At 43.6% G+C, this 27,621-nt stretch overlaps 1 protein-coding gene across 1 annotated transcript in view; it reads left to right on the top strand.

Moving 5' to 3' along the window:
• SUSD3 (sushi domain containing 3) overlaps positions 1-27,621 on the top strand; it is a 184,663-nt gene that overhangs the window by 134,373 nt on the left and 22,669 nt on the right. Inside the window, exons 3-4 of the mRNA XM_077452089.1 lie at positions 1,491-1,638; positions 20,400-20,561. Coding sequence (XP_077308215.1) covers positions 1,491-1,638; positions 20,400-20,561 — 310 coding nt within the window. The remainder of the gene's footprint in view (positions 1-1,490; positions 1,639-20,399; positions 20,562-27,621) is intronic.

A 27,621-nucleotide genomic window follows, 5' to 3' on the forward strand; every position in this document is an offset into this window, starting at 1 on the left:
AATTGAGAGTGATGTGCCTGATTTTTATTAAATCGATTGGCTGTGTCCTTTCTGACGTATTTTATGGAGATACTTTAACTTTAACTACTTCCATTCTATTTTCACACCCTTCCTGCCCAGGCCAATTTTCAGCTTTCAGCGCTGTCACATTTTGAATGACCATTGCATGGTCATGCGACAACGTACCCAAATTTATTTTGAACATTTTTTTCCCCACAAATAGAAATTTCTTTTGGCGGTATTTGATCACCTCTGCGGTTTTTATTTTTTGCGCTATAAACAAAAAAAGAGTGACAATTAAAAAAAAAAAAACAATATTTATTTATTTATTTATATTTTATTTATTTTTTTAGCTATTTTTTTCCTCAGTTTAGACCTATATGTATTCTTCTACATATCTTTGGTAAAAAAAAAAAAAAATCGCAATAAGCGTATATTGATTGGATTGTGCAAAAGTTATAGCATCTACAAAATAGGGGATAGAATTATGGCATTTTTATTATTATTTTTTTTACTAGTAATGGCGGTGATCTGCAATTTTTATCATGTCTGCGATATTGCGGCAGACATATCGGACACTTTTGACACTATTTTGGGACCAGTGACATTTATACAGCGATCAGTGCTATAAAATGCATTGATTACTGTATAAATGTGACTGCCACGGAAAGGGTTAACACTAGGGGGTGATCAAAGGGTTAACTGTGTGTCCTAGGGATTGATTCTAACTGTAGGGGGAGGGGACTCACAAGAGGAGGAGACCGATCGGTGTTCCTCTGTAATGGGAACACATGGATAGGTCTCCTCTCACCTGACAGGATGTAGATCTATGTGTTTACACACACAGATCCACGTTCCTGCTCTGTGACGAGCAATCGCAGGTGCCCGGCGGACATCGCGGCCATCGGGCACGCGCATCAGGTCCCAAGTGATGCGGTGGCCCATGCTCTCCACAATGCAGGGAATCCCAGGACGTCATGTGACGCCCGCCTGGAGGGACGGAGGGTTCCTGCGGGCGTCATATGACTATAAAGCGGTGGGGAAGTAGTTAAAGTCTCCAGAAATGCTTTACCATATATAGTATGTATATGTATCAACCGCCCCACATACGATCAGGTACAGAAAGTATCTCCTTTTTAGTGACTGTCATGTAAAACTACGCAGACTGCCAAACTGCAGCAGTGTAAAATTCCTTAAGCCTTCATTATACATTTATATTTATCACCACAGGCTATTTGGCTGACTTCTTCCAATTAATATCCATCAGAGGCAGCCATGAACATAAGAAATATAAAAATAGGACCCTACTTAAGTGGTGCCTTAAATACAATGTCAGCTTTGAATGGCATCCAGACGTTAAAATAATTCCTCACTTTGAAGCTAAACATCAGCTCTGCCAGGGGAAGAAAGAGGACCCTGTACAATAGCTTAATGATGAAATGGCTCTTGCATTTGGAATCCGTGACTATAATTTATTTCCTGTTTTACAGCTCTATCAAAATATGAGACATTTGGATTTAAAGTGGCGGTCATTGCCTCTATTGTGAGCTGCGCCATCATCCTGCTCATGTCGATGGCATTTTTGGTTTGCTGTCTCGTGAAATGTGTGAAGAAAAGTGAAAAGAGAAGATCCAAAAGGTAAGCTAGAGCAACTGCCACGGGCATATGAGGTCAGAGGGCCCCACACATACCTGCCACTCTCCCTATTTACCAGCTGTGCATTAGAATAGCATTTCTCCAAATTGTGTTGTCACCCAAACTTCTGATGGAGACTACATGTGGCTGTATCTACACAGGCATTGCCCACCATTGAGACCTGCCATGCAGCCATTGCTGGAGGCAAGCAAAAGGGGCTGCAGAAGATGCAAAAATGATACAAAAATATATATATATTTTTAAATAAAAAAACACAAGGACATGTTATATGATGCACAGTTATTTAGCAAACTAAATGCAATTCAGGTAGGGTTTACATCTAGTCAGACACAGCATGAAAAGAACCCATCTGACCTTGTCCTTAATCAGGGATACATATGATTTACAGAGCTCCTGGGGCTGGCTGAAGTAAGATCAGGTAAGATGGTAAGGTACAGATGGAGCTGCTGTCAATCAGACCAGTACCTGTGCAAATCACATCTCTGATTAAAGAGATTATCTGAAAAGCCTGATACCAGCTTTGCATTGCCACTCCACAGCTTACCAAAAACATTAACTCTGAAAAATTTGGATGTCACAATATATTTATTTATTTATTTATTTTTGGTGGGATTTCACCTCAATTCCTGTAAAGTCACTAAGACAAGAAATGAGGGAAAACCTCTTCAGTAACTTGTGCACCAAATTCAGGTCGTTTTAAAATGTGCCACTCTTACATTGTGGTGCATTGAATGTGTCAAAATCAAAAGAAATGACCAACAGCGCGTATCTTATGAAAGCAGAGCTAAATAATACCAACTCTCCTATAGTAAACAGAGAGAGAGAAACGGGCGCAGAAAGATTTTGGTTAAGTGTCTCTCAAGCAAGTACATGAATTTGTTGCATCTTGAAACACTTTTAGCCCTTGTACACACAGTCGGAAATTCCGCCGGAAACGGTCCGATCAGATTATATTGTCGGAAAATCCGATCGTGTGTGGGATCTATCGGACTTTTTCCGTCGGTAATTCCGATGGAAAAAAATTTGAGAGCAGGATCTCAAATTTTCCAACAACAAAATCTGATCTGACTTTTTCCCATCGTTTGTAGAGAATTCCGATCGGACAAAGTGCCACGCATGCTCAGATCAAACTACGAGAGCAAAGCTATTGGCTACTAGGCTGAACGTAGTCTCGTTGGAACGAACGAACGAACGCCATCACGTTTCGAATGATCGGATTTTCTGACAACTTTGTCCGACCGTGTGTATGCAACACCAGTTTCCGAATTTTTTCTGAAGGATTTTGTGGTCGGAATTTCCGACCGTTTGTACAAGGGCTAAGAATGCATGAGAGACACTGTTGCAAAATCTGTCTGTGCCAGTCTTTATGAATTCCAGGGATCATACCTTATTTATTGCAAAGTGTTTTTGGCACCCTTTTACACAATATGGAATATACTTTTTCAGATACTTCAATTTAGTTACATTTCAAGAGAAAATTTAGTGCTTTTAGTTGACTTAGATCAGCCGTTCTCAACCTTTTCAACACAGAGGTCATTACACTTGTGGTCATTGGTCATTGGGAAGAATTACCTCCTTACAGATAGCTAAAAATATCAATGGTGCCAGTGGGAACTTATCTAAGAGGCAGAAATTGTCGAATGCTGGAGGAACCCATAGCAACCTTTGGAGGAGCCCTAGTTGAGAATCACTGACTTAGATAGTTAAATTGTTACCAAACTCAGGACCCTGCATTTACTATATCTGGACTCCCACAGAACATGGAAATGCAATTATTTAGTAAATATAAACTGCTAAATATCTTTTTCTCATCAGCAGTTAGAGCTTCTATTAGTGTCTGTTTAAATCTTGTAGGAGGAGTTTTCATTCTCCCCTGATTGTCCTTTGAGAATGCAGGACCCCTGACCCTCTGTCTGGACAGTGCTGATTGGCCCTGTGCTTATCACATGCATTCTCCCAAGAAAAAAAAAACTCTATAAATACACACCAAACTGAGCATGAGCAGAGTGCCTCCAAAGCGCTGTACTATCAGTAGATAGATTGGGGACAGTGGAAGAAGTGGAGGATCAGATAAGACAGGATCAAACAGCCTTTTTTACATGCTGCAGATGATTAACCCATTAGGTTCTACAGTGGGTATAACAAGCATGCTTTACTGCATATAAAGATTGATTTAACTGTTGTGGGTTTAATAATACTTTAAGGCCTCATGCCTTGCAATCAGTATTAAAATGAGTCCAGCTCCTTGGAGTCAGCGTGGCAATTTATAGGATCAGAGTTGACATGCTGAGCCCAGTGTTCCTGTTATACCCTTGGTACCAGAATAGCTTTCATTGTGAAAATCTTTCATTTGAAAGTTACCCAGCGCTGTGAATTAACCATTGCTGAGTCAAGAGTATATCTAGAATAATTTGCATATTCTGCTGGCTTTGTGCCCCTGAAATGCTTACAGCTTCACGTATTCACCTTTTCATCTTTCTCTTCTATTTGCTGGCTGTCAGCATAATTATCTTAAAATAGAAATGCCTCTTATTAAGAATCTCTGGAATATCGTATAACGGAAACATGTGGATTGTGAAACTACTATAATAAGTGGACTTGCCATTATTATTCACACTTCATTTTAATGGAATAGACACACAATCAAAAACCACATTACATTATTATTTTTAGTAAAAATTTAATACTTTTATTGTCATTAGTTAAAAATACTGTTGGATGTATTTTCATGAATTATTGCATATGAATTATTTTACTTATTAAATTATTGTCATTAAACTAAAAAATCTGTTCCTTAGCCTACTCCTGTGAACTACAGCTAAGTCAAAGATCACATAGTCTCTGGTCATCATAAACATTGTGAACTTTTCATGTTAAGCAAGACTGCATAGAGTCCTTTGATTTCAAGCAGATCCTGCAATAGGATGGGTGTCATTGATCAATAAGCAGAGATACAAATAAGGAGGATGAATAACCAAGCTGCATTTTTACAGAAAATGTCAAGATTTTCATGTAACTACCCTAGTAGCTTCCTTTGCCTGAATCTAATAGCAGGTTTGACACGTAGCAGTTAGTGAAGGTAGCCTCTGCTCATGCAATTTTTCATCATAGCTTCAGTTGTCATGTTTGTGATATGTTTAGTAACTATTCCAGTGATGGTCTGAAGTTTTTTGGGGGGGTTCTGAACCACTACCCATCCTGGCCAATTCTGGCACTTCAATCCTATATGTAAAAATCATATATTTTTTTTCTAGGAAATTACTCAGAACCCCCAAACAATATATATGTTTTTTTAGCAGAAACTCTAGGGAATAAAATGCCGGTTGTTGCGATTTTTTATATCACACGGTATTTTGTGCAGCGATTTTTCAAACTTTTTTGGGGGGAAAAAAACTGTTTCATGAATTAAAAAAAAACAGTTAAGTTAGCTAAATTTTTTTGTATAATGTGAAAGATTGTGTTATGCCGAGTAAATAGATACCTTAGGCTACTTTCACACTGGGTGCTGGCAGGCGCTGGCGGTAAAGCGCCGCTATATTTAGCAGCGCTTTACCATCATTTTAGCGGCGGTAACCACAATGACCACTGTGGCAGCCAGTCACAGTAGTCACATGATCGAGAAGTCCACTTTACTTCCCGACATTCAGACCCAGACCCAGTGGGGCTAGAAAAGTAGAAGTACATAGAACACAAACAGCATGCCAACTTCAATAATGTACTCTTGCATTAGTCTTTTCTAAGTTGATCACAGGACAGAGCTCGTACATCATCATCATTTGTGTGCATCCAGGAAAAAATGATCATTTAGTTTACTTCTGGCTACAAGCCAGTGTCCTCAGAAATTCCCAAATAGGAATGAGGTTTGGCTTTTGGCTGAAAAGTTTGCAGGTGTGCCACTAGAAATAAGGAACCACCTATATTGTGTGCCAATAATTTTTAGGAATGGATAACCCAGGGATGAGCTCACAGAAGCCATACTTTCAATGTGTACTGAAACTCTGGAAATTCTGCATAGGGAGAGAGATTTTTATATATATTTTTTTTTAATTCTGGTATTGGTGTATGTCCCCCATGGCAGAACTTTCCATGCCTTTTGTTTGACAATAGCTTACTTATTTGCCTTACCAATAGCCAGAGCTGAATCACAATATCTGTCCTTAGACTTCAATGGGATTCATTAAAAAGTTCTTGAACTTCGAGTGAGATTTGTAAAACTGTTCATGAACCTAGCCGCAGCAGACTCGCTCATCGCTGCTCACAAATACAGTCAAGAGGAAGAGGGCGGTGGTGTTTAATATTGCTTCTTGTTGTTCTGTACAGAAATGGTACATATGAGTTACAAATCCTTCACCCCCAAGTAATTAATTTGTTCTGACACCTGGAAAAGAGACGTCGATTAGACTTCACTTTAATCGGCCCGGGGAACATTATGTTTTCACTCGGCTTAAATTGAAATTGTGTTATAGTTAATTAAGTGGAAAGTATAAACTAAAAATAAATGGAGAAGGCAAAGCAAAGGAGAAGAAAAGACACAGGGAATTATCATCAAAACATAGTTTTCTAACATGTTGGGGAAAATTAAATTCACTCAATACCATTCATATTCAAAGTAAAAAAAAGAAAAAGAAAGCTGTTCAGTGTTTAATTCTGGATTTGTTCAGTTGTTTGATTGTATTAATGCTATAGAATTTTTCATTTATTTTATCATCTTCTACTTTAGAGGAAATTGAATTAGGGAACCTGTGTATATGAAAGGTTATAGAATGACAGTTCACAGATGACACTAATTCCCCAGCAAAAGAAAGCTAATTAATACCCGTTTATAATATTTCATTAAAAATAAAAGTCTTATTTTGCATTCATTTTCCAATATGTGGGAAAGCCAAACTCCAGGGTGCTATTGTATATTGTGATCTCTACTCTAATCTGTTGAGTTGAGCTGTTGTTCAGTGCACACATATATTAGGTTTGCAGCAGTCCTATGACTCTAGACCTTGCATGTTATTGCATCTTGGACAAGTTTCTTGGAACAGAAATATACAAATGCACGCCAAAATTTTCACACATTTGTTTGTAAAAAAAAATTGAAAACCATTTATCATTTTCCTACCACTTCACAATTATGTGCAACTTTGTGTTGGTCTATCACATAAAATCCCAATAAAATAAATATAGGTTTTTGGTTGTAAAATTACAAAATGTGGAAAATTTCAAGGGGTATGAATACTTGTTCAAGGCACTGTAGCAGTAGTTCCTCAACTAGATAATAATATAATATATAGAAGATATCAAATGTAAATAAAAGTTATTAGACCTCATTCACACCCGAGCATTTTCAAAGCTCCTAAATGCTCAACATCCAAAATCCCAAGCTTTTCCATTGTGCCGATGAAGCATATAGCTCAAAAAAAAAAAGTACATGAGCTTAATTTTGAACTTCAAGCCTTGTCCCCAATAGTCTTCAATAGGACAACCTGAAAAAGCATGAAAATGGTGGGGAAACGTTTGTATTGTACATCTTTCCCTAGTAACTAGCTTTCAATAATAAAAAAAAAACACTCAAGACACAGATACCTGCAAAAATGCTTGAAAACCCCTGTACAAGCACTTAAAAAAACATGTAAAAGGATCAAAGATACTGAGCTTTAGAGTGATTTCAGCCTTAGTAAAAAAATAAATAATACAATTAAAAATATGACCTTAAAAGTTGACATCAATAAAAACAAAGTCAAGCTCAGCATTACGTTTTGAGATATGTCTTCATTAGGGTAGTTTCTAATTGATATGAAAGTCTTGTGCAAAACAGAATTTTTTATATTCTGTTTATTACTTCCATTAGCCAGCATAATGAATGTTGTTATAGCAATATTCATAAAACACCATTAGAGAATGTGGCATTCAAATGAACAAGTTGCAGCTGATTAGTTTCTTAATCAGAGTATTATATCCCTCCGTTCCACTGAGCATCCTAAAAAGCCAGTTTAGCATCCCTCATAGGGTAATAATAATAGCCCAAATGATGGCTCAAGGGATGTGTGGACCAGGACTGGGTTTTTCCTTCATACATCAGGTTATGTAAGAGGGGAATTGTGTGATAGAAAAAAATGAAACATGTAAGGAATCAGCATTTGCATGTGAGGCCATTAGAACCTATAAAAGCTGGTTGCCTTCCTCTGCAGTACGTGCAATTAGGCAACATTTGCATTTAAAAGTAACTTCAGCATAATTAATACAAACATTAACTGCCAACCTCTATTTCTCATGCAGTGGAAGAAATTCTAATATGCAGCCGATCGCCTTATGTCATCACAAACTATGTAAAATACAGAATGTCACCAGTCCCCCCAAGAAGTTCCATTCACCATTTATTCTAAATGGTTATGTCACATGGTTCATGCTAATGTTTCAGGGCATCACTGGCTTCCTCTGCCAAGGCAACATGTTGCCTTGACTAAGGGACTTTGCAAGGCCCCAAAACACTCCACATAATATCACTGTAAAATAAAGTTGGGGGGGGGGGGGTGGTTGAGTGTAATGGGATTAACCTTCCTTCTGGACTATCCTTTCCAAAACATGTTCTCCAAAAACTGTCCCTCAGCACTACTGTTGAATCTTTCCAGTTATTTTGAGCTGTACTCCCTGTTCCTGTAATTTTATGAATGGAATTATTTGCTGCAGTGGAAGTCTATGTGGATGGACAATCCAGCATGGCTTACACCTAACTCTGGGTTGCTCACAAGAAACCTAATTTAGGGTGATGCCATCATCCTTCCATTGAGATTGTGGGTAATGCTGAATAGCCTAAATCGCATGAGATGATGCACCAGAACAGGGTAGAAGCATCTTTTTTTTGGGGGGGTTTTTTACTACTTAGCATCTCAGGAGATTTCTTCAAAAAGATTGGGACATCAGGCCCTGCAATACGGAAGCCATGTGTAAGGTAAGTATTTTTTCAAACTTTTTTTCCCACCTGTTTCCCTTTTCTGCAGCATTTTGGCACTGGGGGTGACTTCAGTAAATAGAGTGCAAGGTTCTCTTTAAAAAGTGTCCAGCTACCAGATACTTTAGGGACCATAGAGACTTAATTCCTCTTTTATGGTGCTGCCCAAAGTTACATCTATACTGGACAGGTTGGGAAAAGGTCGCTGCTCACAGGTGCAATCGGTAACACTCCAAGGTTGCTTCTGTGAGGAGAGGTGCATACCCTGCCACTGCAGCTGAAATCGTGAAACAGAGAAACATCAGATCGGCAGCACACCCACACAGGGAGTAAAGTAGAAAGTCTTTATTGAAGCATACATATAATAAAAACACTGGATGGGTACAGGCAGGGGAAATGCAGGTAGGTTGACACTTTTTGTACTATAGCAGTTCTTTGTCAAAACCACAACATTGCAAAAGCTACAATCTCTTTTATAACACACAAATCACATGACAGCACACTGTCATGTACAGGTTAGCATCCAGGTGGATCTTAAACCATGTCTACTGAGTGTTCTAGATTAGCTTCCAATTGAAGATACTTCTAAACAGGCTATTGCTAGAGCTTTCTTTCTGGCAAATTAACCAATTCTCAGGCATTGGAAGGCAGTTGACCCTCCCACACTGACAGAGTGGATTAACCAAATGGGGAATACCCTGCATTTGGAGAGGTATATCTTCCAACATAGAGGGTGCCCAAGCAAATAAAAAAAAAAATATTGCCCCCCAGTGGTTAGATACCCATGGGCTTTTGGACAGACTACGTATTTAAAACTGTTGCTATTGTGGATAAGTACTTTTATACTGGATTTATATTCCGGCACTGTTGTTATTTCTCTGAATGGAATACATATACCTCTCAATGGTGGAAAGTGGAACTATAACATTATTGTTGTTGACTTGTATTATCTGGAACCTGTACTAGTTGTTCTGTTTGCTCTTTTCTCAATAAACGTTTTTGAGATAAAAAAAAAAAGACTCAAAGCATTGTACAACTCATAAAATGCTGTCCCCTACAGCAACCAATGAGACGTATACTTTGCCAGTATGAATATTAAAAACTGAAATTCAGTTGTTTCCCATGGCCTATTGTACTTTGGACTTACAACAGAATCCACAAGAGAGATGAGGAAATGGTAAGGAGCACTAGGGCTTTGTGACACCCAAGGAGTAAATAGTTGACTATACACACAAGTAAATATAAAATCAAGTGTTTATTGGGAAGGTTTAAAAAGTCCCCTCTATACGAAAGTAGCAAAAATGACTGAACATTAAAAACACGTGACATACATGTACAGAATACAATACATCCCAGTAGATATAATGGATAGTACATTTGTCACGTGGCACCAACGCATCGGTCAAGGTGGTCATCTTCAGGGGATTGCCCTTGGATAGCACAGTAAAAGATTCTCTAGAGTAAACATACATGATATGTATACTGTGTATCCTACTGTAAACATATTGAAAAAAGCATATACAGATTCAAATATACATACAAACTTACTTACATGGCTAATAAAATACACAGCATGTAGTTGACTGGTAATGCCAGAGATCTTCCATGGTGGAGATGGAGCATTGGAAACACACAGAGGGAAAGGTTTCCAACATGGTTTCATTTCCACTTCCGATTCCGGCTGTGACGCCATTTCCGGTTTCTGGTCCAGACATCACTTCCAGAAGAATGATCCCGAGACTGAGAGGGCGGGGGATGAGGGAGAGATTGCCTCTCCTACCAGCCAGCTATTCCCACAGCTGTTGAAGATTATGTTTTGGCGCTATTTGACATTCCTTCTGGCTCCAGATCCTGCTTGCTGTTCTACTAAGCTCATCTCTGGCTCCCTGACGTTTTGGCTTGTTTGACTATCCGTTACCGTTCCTGAACTCTGGCTATGTTTTGACTAAGTTTACTCTGTTTATATATATATCACTTTATTTTTATTTCCACAGAAATATGCTTATAATTCTATATGCAAATTCTTTTTAGGTATAATATTCTTACTTTCTGGCTGATATCCCTTGTGCTTGGGATACATGGGCTGACAGTGTTCTCCTTTCCCTCTGTGTCTTTCCAATGCTCCATCTCCACCCTCCGGGAACACCAGTCAACTGCATCCTGTGTATTTAAAGCGGAAGTGAACCCATCCATAAAACAGTTTAATTTTCGGCACGTGCTGGAAATGTAACACACCCATTGCTTGTGCTCTCAACCAAACTGTCAAACCATCCAATGGCTGGTGTCATAACTGATCACATGTGCAGAATCCTGGCAGTTGTAGATTAAATTGAGGCAAAGATGGCAGCTTCCTTGGCTGAAAATGATAGGGTGGTTTACTTACACTTTAATTAGCCATGTAGGTTTGTATATATATATATATATATTTGAATCTGTATATGCTTTTTTCAATATGTTTACAGTTGGATATACAGGATACATATGTTGTATGTTTACTCTAGAGAATTCTTTACTGTGCTATCCAAGGGCAATCCCCTGAAGGTGACCACCTTGGTCGAAATGTGTTGTGCCACTTGGCAAACACACTATCCATTATATATACTGGGATATATTGTATTCTGTACATGATGTTTTTAATGTTCAGTCATTTTTGCTACTTTCATGTAGAGAGGACTTTTTAAACCTTCCGAATAAACACTTGATTTTATATTTACTTGTGTGTATAGTCAACTATTTACTCCTTGGGTGTCACAAAGGCCCGGTGCTCCTCACCATTTCCCTATCTCCCTTGTGGATTCTGTTGTATATCAATTGTGGCTGACACCCACCATTGGCGAATTTTTGGCTGTATGTGGGATATGTATTTATAGCACTTTGGACTTAATTTATTCTCTTTTCATTGCCAACCACATAATGACAAGTGCACTTTAAATTACACCTATTTAGCGGAGTGAGAATGTGTTTCTTTTTCTATGAATCATGTACGCATCGTACAAATCGAACCACAGCACTTATTTTCTATCAAATACATTGTAGCATAGGTGTCTTCTCAAATAATAATGTTGTGACTGGGAAAACAGAAAAAAAGCTTGTACGTGATCAAAATGTCTTCATGTTAATAATCGCAGCCCCAGAAAATCAAAATGTAACATTTGTAGATGTTACCAATAGTGATGGACGAACTTCCGACGGGACGTTTCGCGAACGCGAAACGCGAACGGACACAAACGTTCGCGAAAACGACCGTTCGCCGCGGGCTCCATTGACTTCAATGGGAGGCGAATTTCGCAAACCTTTAGGTCGAATTTGCGGCCACGGGGTAATTATTAGGGGGTAGCACGTAGTCCCACCACCTGGACAATAGCATAATACATGTATGAGGTGAATTTGGGATCGATAACTACAAGCATTTTTTTTTTATTTGGGAAATTGTTCTGACAATTCAGGACTATGGAGCTAATGAAGGCAATGGAGGAGAGGGAAGGTCAGGGACCAGGGTAGGCAAACAAGAGGGTGCAGGAGATACAGAGCACTGACAGCAGCACCGTAATACAGAGCACTGACATCAGCACCGTGACATACAGCGCTGACAGCAGCTCCGTGACATACAGCGCTGACAGCAGCTCCGTGACATACAGCGCTGACAGCAGCTCCGTGACATACAGCGCTGACAGCAGCTCCGTGACATACAGCGCTGACAGCAGCTCCGTGACATACAGCGCTGACAGCAGCACCGTGACATACAGCGCTGACAGCAGCTCCGTGACATACAGCGCTGACAGCAGCTCCGTGACATACAGCGCTGACAGCAGCTCCGTGACATACAGCACTGACAGCAGCTCCGTGACATACAGCGCTGACAGCAGCTCCGTGACATACAGCGCTGACAGCAGCACCGTGACATACAGCGCTGACAGCAGCTCCGTGACATACAGCGCTGACAGCAGCTCCGTGACATACAGCGCTGACAGCAGCTCCGTGACATACAGCGCTGACAGCAGCTCCGTGACATACAGCGCTGACAGCAGCTCCGTGACATACAGCGCTGACAGCAGCTCCGTGACATACAGCGCTGACAGCAGCTCCGTGACATACAGCGCTGACAGCAGCACCGTAAGCAGCCCCAGGAGGAAGTCAGCACAGCACAGGGATGGTGTGATCCCCTCATAATAAGAACCCCCAGGAGGAAGTCAGCACAGCACAGGGATGGTGGGAGCCCCTCATAATAAGAACACCCAGGAGGAAGTCAGCACAGCACAGGGATGGTGGGAACCCCTCATAATAAGCAGCCCCAGTAGAAATATGACACCGCTCAACCTCTTCAAAGAGGAGGGTAGGGGCATATAGTACGGTGTGCTTTTTTGGGTCAGGGAAGTGAGCCAAATGAATTAAGAAGGTCTGTGTGCTTGATTCCAAAAATTGTTTATAGACATATACATGGTCTACTGATCACATGTGTTGAATTCCTCCGAGATCCATGCCTCATTCATTTTTAGAAATGTGAGGTAGTTAACACTGTGGTGAGCTAGGCGAGTACGCTTATCGGTCACAATCCCCCCTGCTGCGCTGAACGTCCTTTCGGACAGGACACTGGATGAGGGGCAAGCCAACAGTTCGATTGCAAATTGGGCAAGCTCTGGCCAGAGGTCAAGCCTGCCCACCCAGTAGTCTAGGGGTTCATCACTCCTCAGAGCGTCCACATCGGCCGTTAACCCAATGTAGTCGGACACCTGACGGTCTAGGCGTTCCCTGATGCTGGATCCGGATGACACCTGTCGATGGGTCGGCTGAAAGAATGACCTCATATCCGAAGTCACCAACACATCTTCAAACCGGCCTCTTCTTGCAGGCGCTGTTGGATTGGTACCCGCAAATCCTTCTCTGGGAGTGGGAATTGCTCCTCTGCCAGCGCACGCAAAAGCAGAATGCAGCATTTCTCGAAGCAAGGCCTGGAAGTGCTGCATTCTGACAGCCCTCTGCGACGGCGGTAACATTTCCGCCATTTTGTGTTTGTACCGGGGGTCTAAGTACGTTGCCACCCAGTACTGGTCCTTGACCCTCATGCTTTTTATACGGGGGTCCCTATTAAAACACTGGAGCATGAAGGCCCCCATTTGCACTAAAGTGGAAGCGGTGTGGTGGCCTGGCTCCTGCTCATCATCCAGGATAATGTCGTCCTCTTCATTCTCCTCTCCCCATCCTCGCACAACAGGGATCCCAGAAAGGTTTAAAGCATGCTCTTCTTGCTCCTGCTCATCCGCCCCGGCACCATCCTCCTCTGACTCCTCATCAGACTCCTGTTGTTGACTTGTCTCAGATAGAGTAGCCCCCCCTGGGAATTCATCCAGCATTGCGACTTCCTCATCTTCCCGCTCCTGCTCCTCCACAGCCTGATCAATGACACGACGCAATGCACGCTCCAGAAAGAAGGCATAAGGTACCATGTCACTGATGGCGCCATGGCTGCGACTGACCAGTTTGGTGATCTCCTCAAATGGCCGCAGAAGTCTGCATGTGTCGCGCATGAGCAGCCACTGGCGCGGTGAAAAAAAACCCAGCTCCCCAGAACCGTTTCTTTCGCAGAGTTCATACAGGTAGACGTTAACTGCACGTTTCTGCTGGAGCAGCCTATCAAGCATATAGAAGGTTGAGTTCCATCGCGTCGGGCAATCGCAAATAAGACGTCTGACCGGCAGATGGTGTCGCCGCTGAATGTCAGCAAGGCGAGCCATGGCCGTGTAAGATCTTCTGAAATGGGCCGAGATTTTCCTTGCCTGCCGCAAGATGTCCTGGACCCCAGGGTATTTGACAAGGAATCGCTGCACGACCAAGTTTAAGACGTGTGCCATGCACGGCACGTGCGTGATTTTGCCCTGTTTCAATGCGCTAAGCAGATTGGCACCGTTGTCACACACCACTTTACCAACTGTCAAATTGAGCGGTGTTAGCCACTCATCTGCCTGTGAACGCAAAGCTGAAAGGAGTGCCGGGCCAGTGTGGCTCTTTGCTTCCAGGCACAACAGACGCAGCACGGCATGGCAACGTCTCACCTGGCATGTGGAATAGGTTCTGGGGAGCTTGGGCGGTGCAGTGGAAGAGACGCTAGCAGCGGAAAAGGAGGAGGCAGCTGAGGAGGAGAGGGAGGAGGATGGAGTAGGAGGAGGAGAAGAAGAGTCAGGCCTGCATGCAATCCGTGGCGGTAAAACCAAATCTACACGGGTGCCACGGGTTACATGCTTGACGGCCGTCAGAAGGTTCACCCAGTGGGCAGTAAAACTGATATACCTTCCCTGCCCGTGTTTGCTAGACCACGTGTCTGTGGTCAGATGTATCTTGGCACCGACACTGTGTGCCAGAGATACATTCACTTGCCGCTGAACATGGCCATATAGCTCTGGGATGCCCTTCTCTGAGAAATACTTCCTTCCTGGGACCTTCCATTGTGGTGTTCCAATGGCCACAAATTTGCGAAAGGCCTCCGAGTCCACCAGTTTATATGGCAGTAGTTGGCGGGCTATGAGTTCTGACAAGCCAGCCGCCAACCGTTGGGCAAGAGGGTTATCCGGCGTCATCATTTTTTTACGCTCAAACATTAGGCCCACGGAAGCCTGCCTTTTTGCAGAAAAATGTGAGCTTGGCGTGATGGAAGGTGGAGTGGAGGACAATTGTGAGGAGAGAGGAGAAGGAGAAGTAGAAGACGAGGCTGGACGGTGAGAGCCTGCAGTGTGGCTTTGTGTGTTCCGTTGCTCCCACTGGGCTCGGTGATGGCTGCTCATGTGCCTTCTTAAGGCGGTCGTCCCTAGGTGAGTATTGGGCTTACCGCGACTAACGCGTTGACTGCAAAGATTGCAGATGGCAACGCTATTGTCAGCAGCGGACACGTTAAAAAAAGCCCACACTGCGGAGCCATGTGCCGGTGTCCTGGGAGCGCCAGATGTGACCGTACATGGTCGATGACTCGCTCCTGATACATTTGCAGTCTGCTTTGTCCCTGCTGTGCAATGTAAGTCATTGCTGCTTCTCCTCCCTATCTGCTGGTCCATATCTCCCTCTGAACTCCCCTCCTCTTCCTCTCTTGTGGGCACCCACGTGACATCACTAGACACGTCATCATCAACGTCACCTTCCCCACCGCTATAAGTAGAGTAGGCAGCAACACCGGGGACCAACCTCCTCCTTGGGCTGATCTGGGTACTGGCGTCAGACTGCTGAGTAGCGCTTGTTGCTACCTCCTCTTCCTGATCCAATACCAAGAGTGGCTGCGCATCAGAAATGTCCTCTTGATATGGATCGGAAAATAATTCCAGTGACTCAAGCGGAAGGTATGTGGTGGTGGTGGTGGTGGTCGTGTTGTTGGTGGTAGTGTCTTTGGGGGTGCACATAGCAGAGAGTGAAGAAGAGGGTGCAGATCGAGAGGATGAGGAGGGTGCAGAAGAGTAAGGCTGAGCGAGCCACTCAACCAAGTCTGGTGCATCCTTTAAAGTAATTGAACGCACCTTCTGCAACTTCCCACTTTGGCTCAAGCCTGTTGCTCCTGCCCTACCCCTACCACCCCTGCGGAAGGGCCTGCCTCTTCCTCTGCATGTCATTTTTTAAATGACCCTGTGACAAAACTCTTAGTCCCTATACCGCTGAAGGACTGCTGCAGTATAGGTGAGCGGTCAGCAGTGGTGCACGTCAACCCTATCTATTGTGGACCTATAGCGGTCCTTACAGAACAGCAGACTGTACCACACTCAAGCCTATGTACCGTAGCACCCTATACCAAGTTACCAGTCCTTATAAGAACTTTTGTGGAACAAGCAGGTTGTGTGTTAGTGATTAGCAGACTGTACGTCAGTCCCTATACCGCTGAAGGACTGCTGCAGTATAGGTGAGCGGTCAGCAGTGGTGCACGTCAACCCTATCTATTGTGGACCGATAGCGGTCCTTACAGAACAGCAGACTGTACCGCACTCAAGCCTATGTACCGTAGCACCCTATACCAAGTTACCAGTCCTTATAAGAACTTTTGTGGACCAAGCAGGTTGTGTATTAGTGTTTAGCAGACTGTACGTCAGTCCCTATACCGCTGAAGGACTGCTGCAGTATAGGGCAGCGGTCAGCAGTGGTGCACGTCAACCCTATCTATTGTGGACCGATAGCGGTCCTTACAGAACAGCAGACTGTACCGCACTCAAGCCTATGTACCGTAGCACCCTATACCAAGTTACCAGTCCTTATAAGAACTTTTGTGGAACAAGCAGGTTGTGTGTTAGTGATTAGCAGACTGTACGTCAGTCCCTATACCGCTGAAGGACTGCTGCAGTATAGGGCAGCGGTCAGCAGTGGTGCACGTCAACCCTATCTATTGTGGACCGATAGCGGTCCTTACAGAACAGCAGACTGTACCGCACTCAAGCCTATGTACCGTAGCACCCTATACCAAGTTACCAGTCCTTATAAGAACTTTTGTGGAACAAGCAGGTTGTGTGTTAGTGTTTAGCAGACTGTACGTCAGTCCCTATACCGCTGAAGGACTGCTGCAGTATAGGGCAGCGGTCAGCAGTGGTGCACGTCAACCCTATCTATTGTGGACCGATAGCGGTCCTTACAGAACAGCAGACTGTACCGCACTCAAGCCTATGTACCGTAGCACCCTATACCAAGTTACCAGTCCTTATAAGAACTTTTGTGGAACAAGCAGGTTGTGTGTTAGTGATTAGCAGACTGTACGTCAGTCCCTATACCGCTGAAGGACTGCTGCAGTATAGGGCAGCGGTCAGCAGTGGTGCACGTCAACCCTATCTATTGTGGACCGATAGCGGTCCTTACAGAACAGCAGACTGTACCGCACTCAAGCCTATGTACCGTAGCACCCTATACCAAGTTACCAGTCCTTATAAGAACTTTTGTGGAACAAGCAGGTTGTGTGTTAGTGTTTAGCAGACTGTACGTCAGTCCCTATACCGCTGAAGGACTGCTGCAGTATAGGTGAGCGGTCAGCAGTGGTGCACGTCAACCCTATCTATTGTGGACCGATAGCGGTCCTTACAGAACAGCAGACTGTACCGCACTCAAGCCTATGTACCGTAGCACCCTATACCAAGTTACCAGTCCTTATAAGAACTTTTGTGGACCAAGCAGGTTGTGTATTAGTGTTTAGCAGACTGTACGTCAGTCCCTATACCGCTGAAGGACTGCTGCAGTATAGGGCAGCGGTCAGCAGTGGTGCACGTCAACCCTATCTATTGTGGACCGATAGCGGTCCTTACAGAACAGCAGACTGTACCGCACTCAAGCCTATGTACCGTAGCACCCTATACCAAGTTACCAGTCCTTATAAGAACTTTTGTGGACCAAGCAGGTTGTGTATTAGTGTTTAGCAGACTGTACGTCAGTCCCTATACCGCTGAAGGACTGCTGCAGTATAGGGCAGCGGTCAGCAGTGGTGCACGTCAACCCTATCTATTGTGGACCGATAGCGGTCCTTACAGAACAGCAGACTGTACCGCACTCAAGCCTATGTACCGTAGCACCCTATACCAAGTTACCAGTCCTTATAAGAACTTTTGTGGACCAAGCAGGTTGTGTATTAGTGTTTAGCAGACTGTACGTCAGTCCCTATACCGCTGAAGGACTGCTGCAGTATAGGGCAGCGGTCAGCAGTGGTGCACGTCAACCCTATCTATTGTGGACCGATAGCGGTCCTTACAGAACAGCAGACTGTACCGCACTCAAGCCTATGTACCGTAGCACCCTATACCAAGTTACCAGTCCTTATAAGAACTTTTGTGGAACAAGCAGGTTGTGTGTTAGTGATTAGCAGACTGTACGTCAGTCCCTATACCGCTGAAGGACTGCTGCAGTATAGGGCAGCGGTCAGCAGTGGTGCACGTCAACCCTATCTATTGTGGACCGATAGCGGTCCTTACAGAACAGCAGACTGTACCGCACTCAAGCCTATGTACCGTAGCACCCTATACCAAGTTACCAGTCCTTATAAGAACTTTTGTGGAACAAGCAGGTTGTGTGTTAGTGATTAGCAGACTGTACGTCAGTCCCTATACCGCTGAAGGACTGCTGCAGTATAGGTGAGCGGTCAGCAGTGGTGCACGTCAACCCTATCTATTGTGGACCGATAGCGGTCCTTACAGAACAGCAGACTGTACCGCACTCAAGCCTATGTACCGTAGCACCCTATACCAAGTTACCAGTCCTTATAAGAACTTTTGTGGACCAAGCAGGTTGTGTATTAGTGTTTAGCAGACTGTACGTCAGTCCCTATACCGCTGAAGGACTGCTGCAGTATAGGGCAGCGGTCAGCAGTGGTGCACGTCAACCCTATCTATTGTGGACCGATAGCGGTCCTTACAGAACAGCAGACTGTACCGCACTCAAGCCTATGTACCGTAGCACCCTATACCAAGTTACCAGTCCTTATAAGAACTTTTGTGGACCAAGCAGGTTGTGTATTAGTGTTTAGCAGACTGTACGTCAGTCCCTATACCGCTGAAGGACTGCTGCAGTATAGGGCAGCGGTCAGCAGTGGTGCACGTCAACCCTATCTATTGTGGACCGATAGCGGTCCTTACAGAACAGCAGACTGTACCGCACTCAAGCCTATGTACCGTAGCACCCTATACCAAGTTACCAGTCCTTATAAGAACTTTTGTGGAACAAGCAGGTTGTGTGTTAGTGATTAGCAGACTGTACGTCAGTCCCTATACCGCTGAAGGACTGCTGCAGTATAGGGCAGCGGTCAGCAGTGGTGCACGTCAACCCTATCTATTGTGGACCGATAGCGGTCCTTACAGAACAGCAGACTGTACCGCACTCAAGCCTATGTACCGTAGCACCCTATACCAAGTTACCAGTCCTTATAAGAACTTTTGTGGAACAAGTGAGTTGTGAATGTTTAGCAGACTGCAGCAGAAGGGCAGCAGTCAAGTATAATATCCTTTCTATATTTGGAAGAAAGAATATTATACATGTACAAGCCTATTACTGTACCACTGATACCAGTCCTGAAAAGAACCTTTGTGGAACTAATAATAACAGCAAGTCTTTAAAATTACCCTCACTGCCTGACAACACTGCTTCCTTCCTGTCCCTATACAAATTGGCAAAAAAAGAGAACGATTAGTGGTTACTGGAACAGCTCTTTTGTGGACCTTGATAGTAACAGCTAATGATGATGATGATGATGATGATGATGAAAGACTAATCTGGCTGTCCCTGTAGCATACACCGTCCTTTCCCTTTCTCTAAACTAACAAAAGACACTCAGGCTGCTGCAAGAATCAGCAGCACAGCAAACCTATCAACACCTAACACCTATACCAGTCCTGAAAAGAACTTTTGTGTACCAAATAGCTAGTGGTTTATCTCTCCCTACTCCACACAGGAACCTGTCCCTATCGTAACAGAAGAAAGAATGTAAAATGGCCACCGGATCGGGTGTATTTATAGGTTAGGGGGAATGTACAAGTGTCCATGTGCTGTCATGTCTCAATTGGCTGTCCTGTATCACATGATAAACGTGTCACCAAAGGTTAAAGTTCTTGTATACATTAAACACGTAAGTCCGCCGCGGCGAACGACGGAAAAAGGCGTTCGAACGTGCGGACCGCGAATGTCGGAAATTCGCCGCGAAACGACCGCCGGGCGAACCGTTCGGCCATCACTAGTTACCAAGAATATGACATGGGAACGAAGCTTGTGCTGTGATGTGTTGGGAAGAGACAGTACATTGAGGATATGCATATTGCGTGGCTGTGCCTCCCTACATTGATCTAATCTTTTGTAATTTCCCATTGTGCAGAGACAAGGTCGTATGGCATCAATTAGAATGCGAGGAACTGGAGAACATGCAGGCGGCATATTTCGCAATGAAAGGGGGAAATAACAACAACAACAAGCCAGCGAGGCGGCCGAGAATCGACGAATGGCTTAATATGGTTTATGAGAACCAAGGGTTTTGTAGGTGAGCTTTAAATAAAACCGTCTATTGTTGTGCAGCTCTTTGTATATTTCCAATGATTTATACACACAAGTCCTTCCTTTTACTAGAAAAGAGGCATATTTAATATGTTGGCGCATAGAATAATTAAAAATTAGAAGTCTAAAGAGCTGTTAGTATATATTAAGAAATATGAAAAACTGCAATCAGAACTGAAGATATTTCAGACAGATAGGATATTAGCACTGTGGGGGTGGGGGGGAACCTCTACATACAGCTGAATTACTTTCTGGTAAGTGAAGTGTGGGCAATATCAAGTATTTCTGGGCATTTTTTACCACTTCAGCCCTGGAAGGATTTACCCCCTTAATGACCAGGCCATTTTTGGCAAAACAGCGCTGCGTCGCTTTAACTGACAATTGCGTGGTTGTGCAACATTGTTTCCAAACAAAATTGATGTCATTTTTTCCCCCCAAAAAATAGAGCTCTCTTTCGGTGGTATTTGATCACCTCAGCGTTTTTTATTTTTTGCGCTATAAACAAAGAGCAACAATTTTGAAAAAAAAAAATTGCATTGCAAGATCCTTCCTTGCCTCTCATCATTCACGTCATTTAATATCTAGTAGACTTGTGCACAACGGAAAATTTTGTTTAGTTTCGGTTCGTTGTCATTCGTAAAATACATCATTTCGTTCTGTTATATTCGTTATGTTACATTAATACGTTTTCGTATTAATAAGTGTCGAATTCATTCATTCGTATTCGTTGAAATTCGCTATTTATGTATGTATAGACATTCGTCATAATGATTCGTAGTTTATTGAATCTTTTAACACACACAATGACAACGTCTCTTTTCCTCGGCTCAAATACAATACAACACCCTTCTCACTCAAAATCAAACTTCGCACAAAATTAATTAGCTGATTGGACTATAAGATTTACTTTGAGCTGACCTTTTGTTTCATTAGATCTTTAAAGAATTACCGAATCATGTTGAATTCATTCGAATTCATTTGTTATATTTCTTTCGTATTCGTTGTTATTCGTTATTTTTTTATTCGGACATTCGGATGCATCCGAATGTCCGAAAGATGCAAGATTCGGGCGAATTTCGATTCGTTACGAAACTAATTGCACAAGCCTAACATCTAGTATGCTGTGACTCCCATCTTGGTACACCTTACACCCAGCCCGAACTATATGGGCTGGGTGTAACAAGATGTCCGCTGCTGGCTTGCAGCAGCCAAGTGCAAGGTGTACCAAGATGGGCGTCGTGACCTTTACCCTCTGACGGAGACACTTTCTGTACCGAATGTAACAGCTCCGGTAAACGCTTTGGACAGAATATGCGGCGGCACCCTGCATCCCTGCCCAGCCAGTTTAGCCCCCTGTTTCACTGCTGCCAGATCGATCTCTGCTCTGCCTTCTCCGCACGTCCACTTCCGGATAGGCATTGGGAACATTTGTACGCGCAAATGCTCGGTACTAGTATCGGTATCGGGACAACCCTATATATATATATATATATATATATATATATATATACACCCATACACCTGCCACTTTATAAGGTACAACTGTTCATTTTCTTGGTAACACAAATTGCTAATCAGCCAATCACATCGCAGCAACTCAATGCATTAAGGCATCTAGACATGGTGAAGATGACTTGCTGAAATTCAAACTTAGCATGAATGAGGAAGAAAGGGGATTTAAGTTACTTTCAACGTGGCTTGGTTGTTGGTGCCAGATGGGCTCCTCTGAGTATTTCAAAAACTGCTCATCTAATGGGATTGTCACGCACAACCATCTCTAAGGTCTACAGAGAACGGTCCGAAAAAAAGAAAATATCCAGTGAACGGCAGTTGTGTGGATGAAAATGCCTTGATGTCGGAAGTCAGAGGAGAATGGGCAGACTGGTTCAAGATAGAAAGGCATCAGTAACTCAAATAACCACTCATTACAGCCAAGGTGTGCAGATATCATCTCTGAATGCACAACACTTCGAACCTTGAAGCAGATGGGCTACAGCAGCATAATATCACACCAGGTGCTGCTCTGTCAGCTAAGAATAGGAAACTGAAGCTACAGTTTGCACAGGCTCACCAAAATTGGACAACAGAAGATTGGAAAAAACGTTGCCTAGTTTGATGATGAGTCTCGATTTCAGCTGTGACATTCAGATGGTAGGGTCAGAATTTGGTGTAAACAACATGAATGGATGGATCCGTCCTGCCTTGTATGAAAGGTTCAGGCTGGTGGTGGTGTAATGGTGTGGGGGATATTTTTTTGGCACACTTTGGGCTACTTAGTACCAATTGAGCATTGTTTAAACGCCACGGCCTACCTGAGTACTGTTTTTGACCATGTCCATCCCTTTAGGACTACAGTGTACCCATCTTCTATATGGCTACTTCCAGCAGGATAATGCACCATGTCACAAAGCTCAGATCATCTCACCACTGGTTTCTTGAACATGACAATGAGTTTACTGTACTCCAATGGCCTTCACAGTCACCAGATCTCAATCCAATAGAGCACCTTTGGGATGTGGTGGAATGGGAGATTCACATCACGGATGTGCAGCCGACAAATCTGCAGCAACTGCGTGAAGCTATCATGTCAATATGGGCCATAATCTCTGAGGAATGTTTCCAACACCTTGTTGAATCTATGCCACGAAGAATTAAGGCAGTTCTTAAGGCAAAAGGGGGTCCAACCCCTTAGGTAGCAGCAAGGTACACCAAATTAGACTATTGTGTTCTGATCCATCACATATAATTCAGATTAAAAAACATTGAACTAAAGGCTGTAATGTAACAAAATAGGTACAAAGCCAAGGGGGTGAATAATTTTGCAAGGCACTGCACAGTATATATACAGGCAATTTTAGTTTTTGTTCAGGTATTTACCAAAACATATTCAAGCTATAGTTATATAATGGATATGGGATGAAAGTGGGATTACAGCTCTTAGCCCCTGTACACACGGTCGGAGATTTCCACAACCAAATCCGTCGGATTTTGCCCGTTGGATTTTGTCCGACGGATCTTGTCTGAAACTGTTGCATACACACGATCGGACAAAGTTGGCGAAAAAATCCGATCTTTCAGAACGTGATGACATAATTTCGTTACGATGGGACTACGTTCAGGCTAGTAGCCAATAGCTTTGATGTAGGAATTTGATCTGAGCATGTGTGGCACTTGGTCCGATCAAAATTCTCTACACATGATCGGAGTATGTCCGACCAGCCGAGTTGGTCGGGAAATATTTCCAACATGTTGAAAAATTGGGTCCGACGGATATTCAGACGGAATCAGTCCGATGCATACCACACACAGTCGGATTATCCGACAACACGGTCCGACAGGACACATTCCGACGGATTCTCCGACCGTGTGTACAAGGGCTAAGGAATAGCCAACCCCCCTTTTTCAAGGGACCAAACGTCCTCCCAGAGTCTTGATCCCGAGCGCCCCCCCCCGGCGCGCACCCGGGAACATCCGTGACCGGACCCAGTGCATCACGGATCATGGCCGCTGATAGCGGCTGTTTACCACGTGATCGCTGCGTCAAATGACGGAGCAGTCACTTATAAACAAACCAGCGTCACGTCATGGTGCCAGTTCCTCCCTCCCCTCTCTGTACTGATCGGTACAGTGAGAGGGGAGAGGGAGAGAGTTGGCAGCAGTGCTGTGGGCTGGATGTGTAGTGCCCACAGCGCTGCTCAGTGACAATAATCTGCAGTACTCTACCCATACTCTGCAACACTGTGCAATACTCTGCAACACTGCAATAATCTGCCAATACTCGCCAATACTCTGCAATAAATTTTAAAAGAAACAAAGAATAGTTTTCTACTGAATTTTTCATCTTTTTTGATTAATAGCGCAAAAAACAAATAAACTGAGCAGTAATTAAATACCATCAAAAGAAAGCTGTGAAAAAAAAAAGAACAAACACGTCATTTGGGTACAGTGTTGCATGACTGAGTAATTGTCATTCAAAGTGTGAGAGCACCGAAAGCTGAAAATTGTTCTGGTTAGGAAGGGGGTTTAAGTGCCCAGTGGTCAAGTGGGTAAGGCTTCAAAAACTAAACAAATCTATTAGAGAGATAGCAGCAACATTAGGAGTGGCCAAAAATCAACAGTTTGGTACATTCTGAGGGAAGAAGAGACAAATAAAGAGACAAAATAAAAAACAGGGGTGAGGGAAAAGAAAATGAAGTCAAGGGTAAGGGAAGGGGGAAATTTAAATGGTGGTGGGGGAAAGAATGAGAAGGAGAAAAGGAGAAGGGTAAAGGAGGGATCGGAAAGGAACTGTGAGGTTCAGTTCCTAAGGGAGTTGGAAATCTTCACTCAATAAATTGTAGCTGTGTTTACATTAAATACTTAATCATGCACAAATGAAATAAACAGGAATTGGCTCTGTACATGATTGAGCATAATGAATGACGATTTTCAGCTCCTTTAGTCAATCAGCCTCACTGTCTGATAGGGGTAGTTAAGGACAGGCGTTGAAAATTACTGGTTTATTAGGGTTTCACTGCACCATTGTGATTAAAGGAACAAGCTTTACTGTTTGCAAATTAGTGGAACACAGATGTGAATGAGTTGACATTTTGGACCTGGCCTAAAGTGATTGTAAACCCTTATTTTAAAAAGAACAAAAAAAAAAACATGTTGTACTTACCTGCTCTATGCAATGGTTTTGCACAGAGCAGCCCTGATCCTCCACTTTTTGGATCCCCTGCTGGCCCTCCTGCCCCCCCCCCCCCCATTAAAGCAAGATGTTTACTATGTGGTCACCTGTGCAGGCTTGCTTATAAGCTGGCTCTGTGCTCCCTCCTCAATGGCTGTAATTGACAGGAGCCAATTGAGAGTAGCTGCTCTCATGCATATCGCTGGATCAGGCTCAGGTAAAGATAAGAGTGGCTGGCAGTGAGAGCTGCACTTAGAATGCAGACGATGCATTAAAGTAAACACCTTCAGCCTTTAGAACTGCTTTGAGTGTTTTTTTTTTTTTTCATTAAGCCAGCAGGACAAATTCCTGCAACTACAGCTGATTGGCTGCAAGCAGTCCAATTCAACAGGAGCCGATCTAACAATCGGCTTCTGTCTAACAGGGAAGGCTACATGCAGATTTCTTGCTGAACCACAAACTTTAATAGACGTATGGAGCAGGGAGAATCACTATGGACATAAATAGCCTGCTTCTCTTACCAGTTCACATGAGTGTGTGTTCTCTTTGAAAGTGATCCCTTAAAGTGGTTGTAAACCATTACAACCAACTTTGACCTACAAGTAAGCCTAGATTAAGGCTTACCTGTAGGTCCAAGAAATATCTTTGCCGAAAGACAGGCACTGCTATCTAGGGTGCATGCGCCGCAGACAGCGGCGCGCAGGCGCACTGAGCGCTCCGCGATAAACGGCGATATGCCGCGAGTGGCGGCTCCCGTGCGCATTCGCCGAATGACAGCGGCGGAGCAGGAGATCCTCCAAGAAGATGGATGCTCCGGACTACAGGGGACAGCGGTGACTTCGCTGGCTCCTGTGTCAGGTAAGTGACACATAATGGACTACTATGCGATGCATAGTAGTCCATTATGCTTTACCTTTGCAGGGAATCAAAGAGGAAGTAAACTCATCAGGGTTTACTTCCTCTTTAAATCAGTGGTTATCAACTCCTGTCCTCAGAACCCACTAACAGGCCAGGTTTGCAAGATAACTGAAATACATCACAGGTGATATCATTTTCTGCTCAGTGATTGCAGTATTCTAGTCTGCATCTCCCCAAGGTAATACATAAAACCTGGCCTGTTAGTGGACCCTGAGGACAGGGTTGATAACCACTGCTTTAAATGATCAGCTAAACGTACACTCCATTTCAGCATGCTGCTTTTGTGCCTTATACAACGTATGTCAAAAATGTGAAATAAGTAACTTGTGTTTTACAATTCCACAAATAAATCAGTTCACTAAAGCATGAAAAGTACTATGCATAGCCCTAAAAACATCTGAGAAAATAACATTTTCATTTTAGGTATGTCACCACTTAGTTGGCAAACATTTAGACACTGGAGCACAAACCACATTTGTAATCGGAGTCTTCAAGTGGGAAATGCAATATTACTTAAGAAACAAGGCCTGAGGTGTGCCATGGCCTGGATGGTCAGTATGCCTGAAAAGAGGGCATACCCTGAATGTAAGAATAAGAAAAATACTATGAGTATGAGTGAATAACCTGGGGGAAACGGGTGGGTGGGCACCTAGAAAACCCCAACCCTGGCCCTGACAGAGGAGGAGGGTTATATAGTCTCCGACTCCTCCCACAAATACAGGCTGGCCTACAGCCAGCCTTCTAACTTTTAATCGGAGTCTTCAAGTGGGAAATGCAATATTACTTAAGAAACAAGGCCTGAGGTGTGCCATGGCCTGGATGGTCAGTATGCCTGAAAAGAGGGCAAAAAGACACCAGTTTAGGTGGGAGAGAGAAGGTAGAGATCCCATCCCTAAAATGACGTATGCCCAAACGCCAACCGTAAGTAACCGGTAAGTATCCGCTGTGAGAGTAGAACCCACCGACTCCAGACCTGGAGATGAGAAGGAACCTCCTTAGAGCCTGCAAGCTACGCAAACCCAATTGAACGTCCCGTGAAGGATAGGATGAGCCTGATGCCCAAGGTGACCCGGACATGAGAATGAACTGCTATGAATGAGAGGATACGTGGGGAAAAGAGAGCAAGGGCTGACCCGAAGAACCCCTACAACACACACCAGAAGAAGCACCGTGAAAACACCCCTTCCCATACCTGGTAGGAGGATGTGAGAGGGTGAGTGGCAAAAATACCAGTGATAGGAGAGGAAACCTGGCTGCCTGATGGATGTGATGGAGTAGATGCCATGGCAAGCATCATCAACATGGCGACACCAAGACAAACTGGTCCCACCGGATGTGAGCAGGTCATGCTACTGCCCGAGACCTCCCAACCGAGACCGAATCCTGAACCGAGGAAGGAGAAACAGACTCCAACCCAGGGGAATAAGTCCCATAGCATGAACCAGCCATGCCCAAAGTG

The sequence above is a fragment of the Lithobates pipiens genome, unplaced genomic scaffold (genome assembly GCF_037356315.1).
Source record: "Lithobates pipiens isolate NorthernLeopardFrog02 unplaced genomic scaffold, aLitPip1_a1.2 Scaffold_23, whole genome shotgun sequence".
NCBI lineage: Eukaryota > Metazoa > Chordata > Amphibia > Anura > Ranidae > Lithobates > Lithobates pipiens.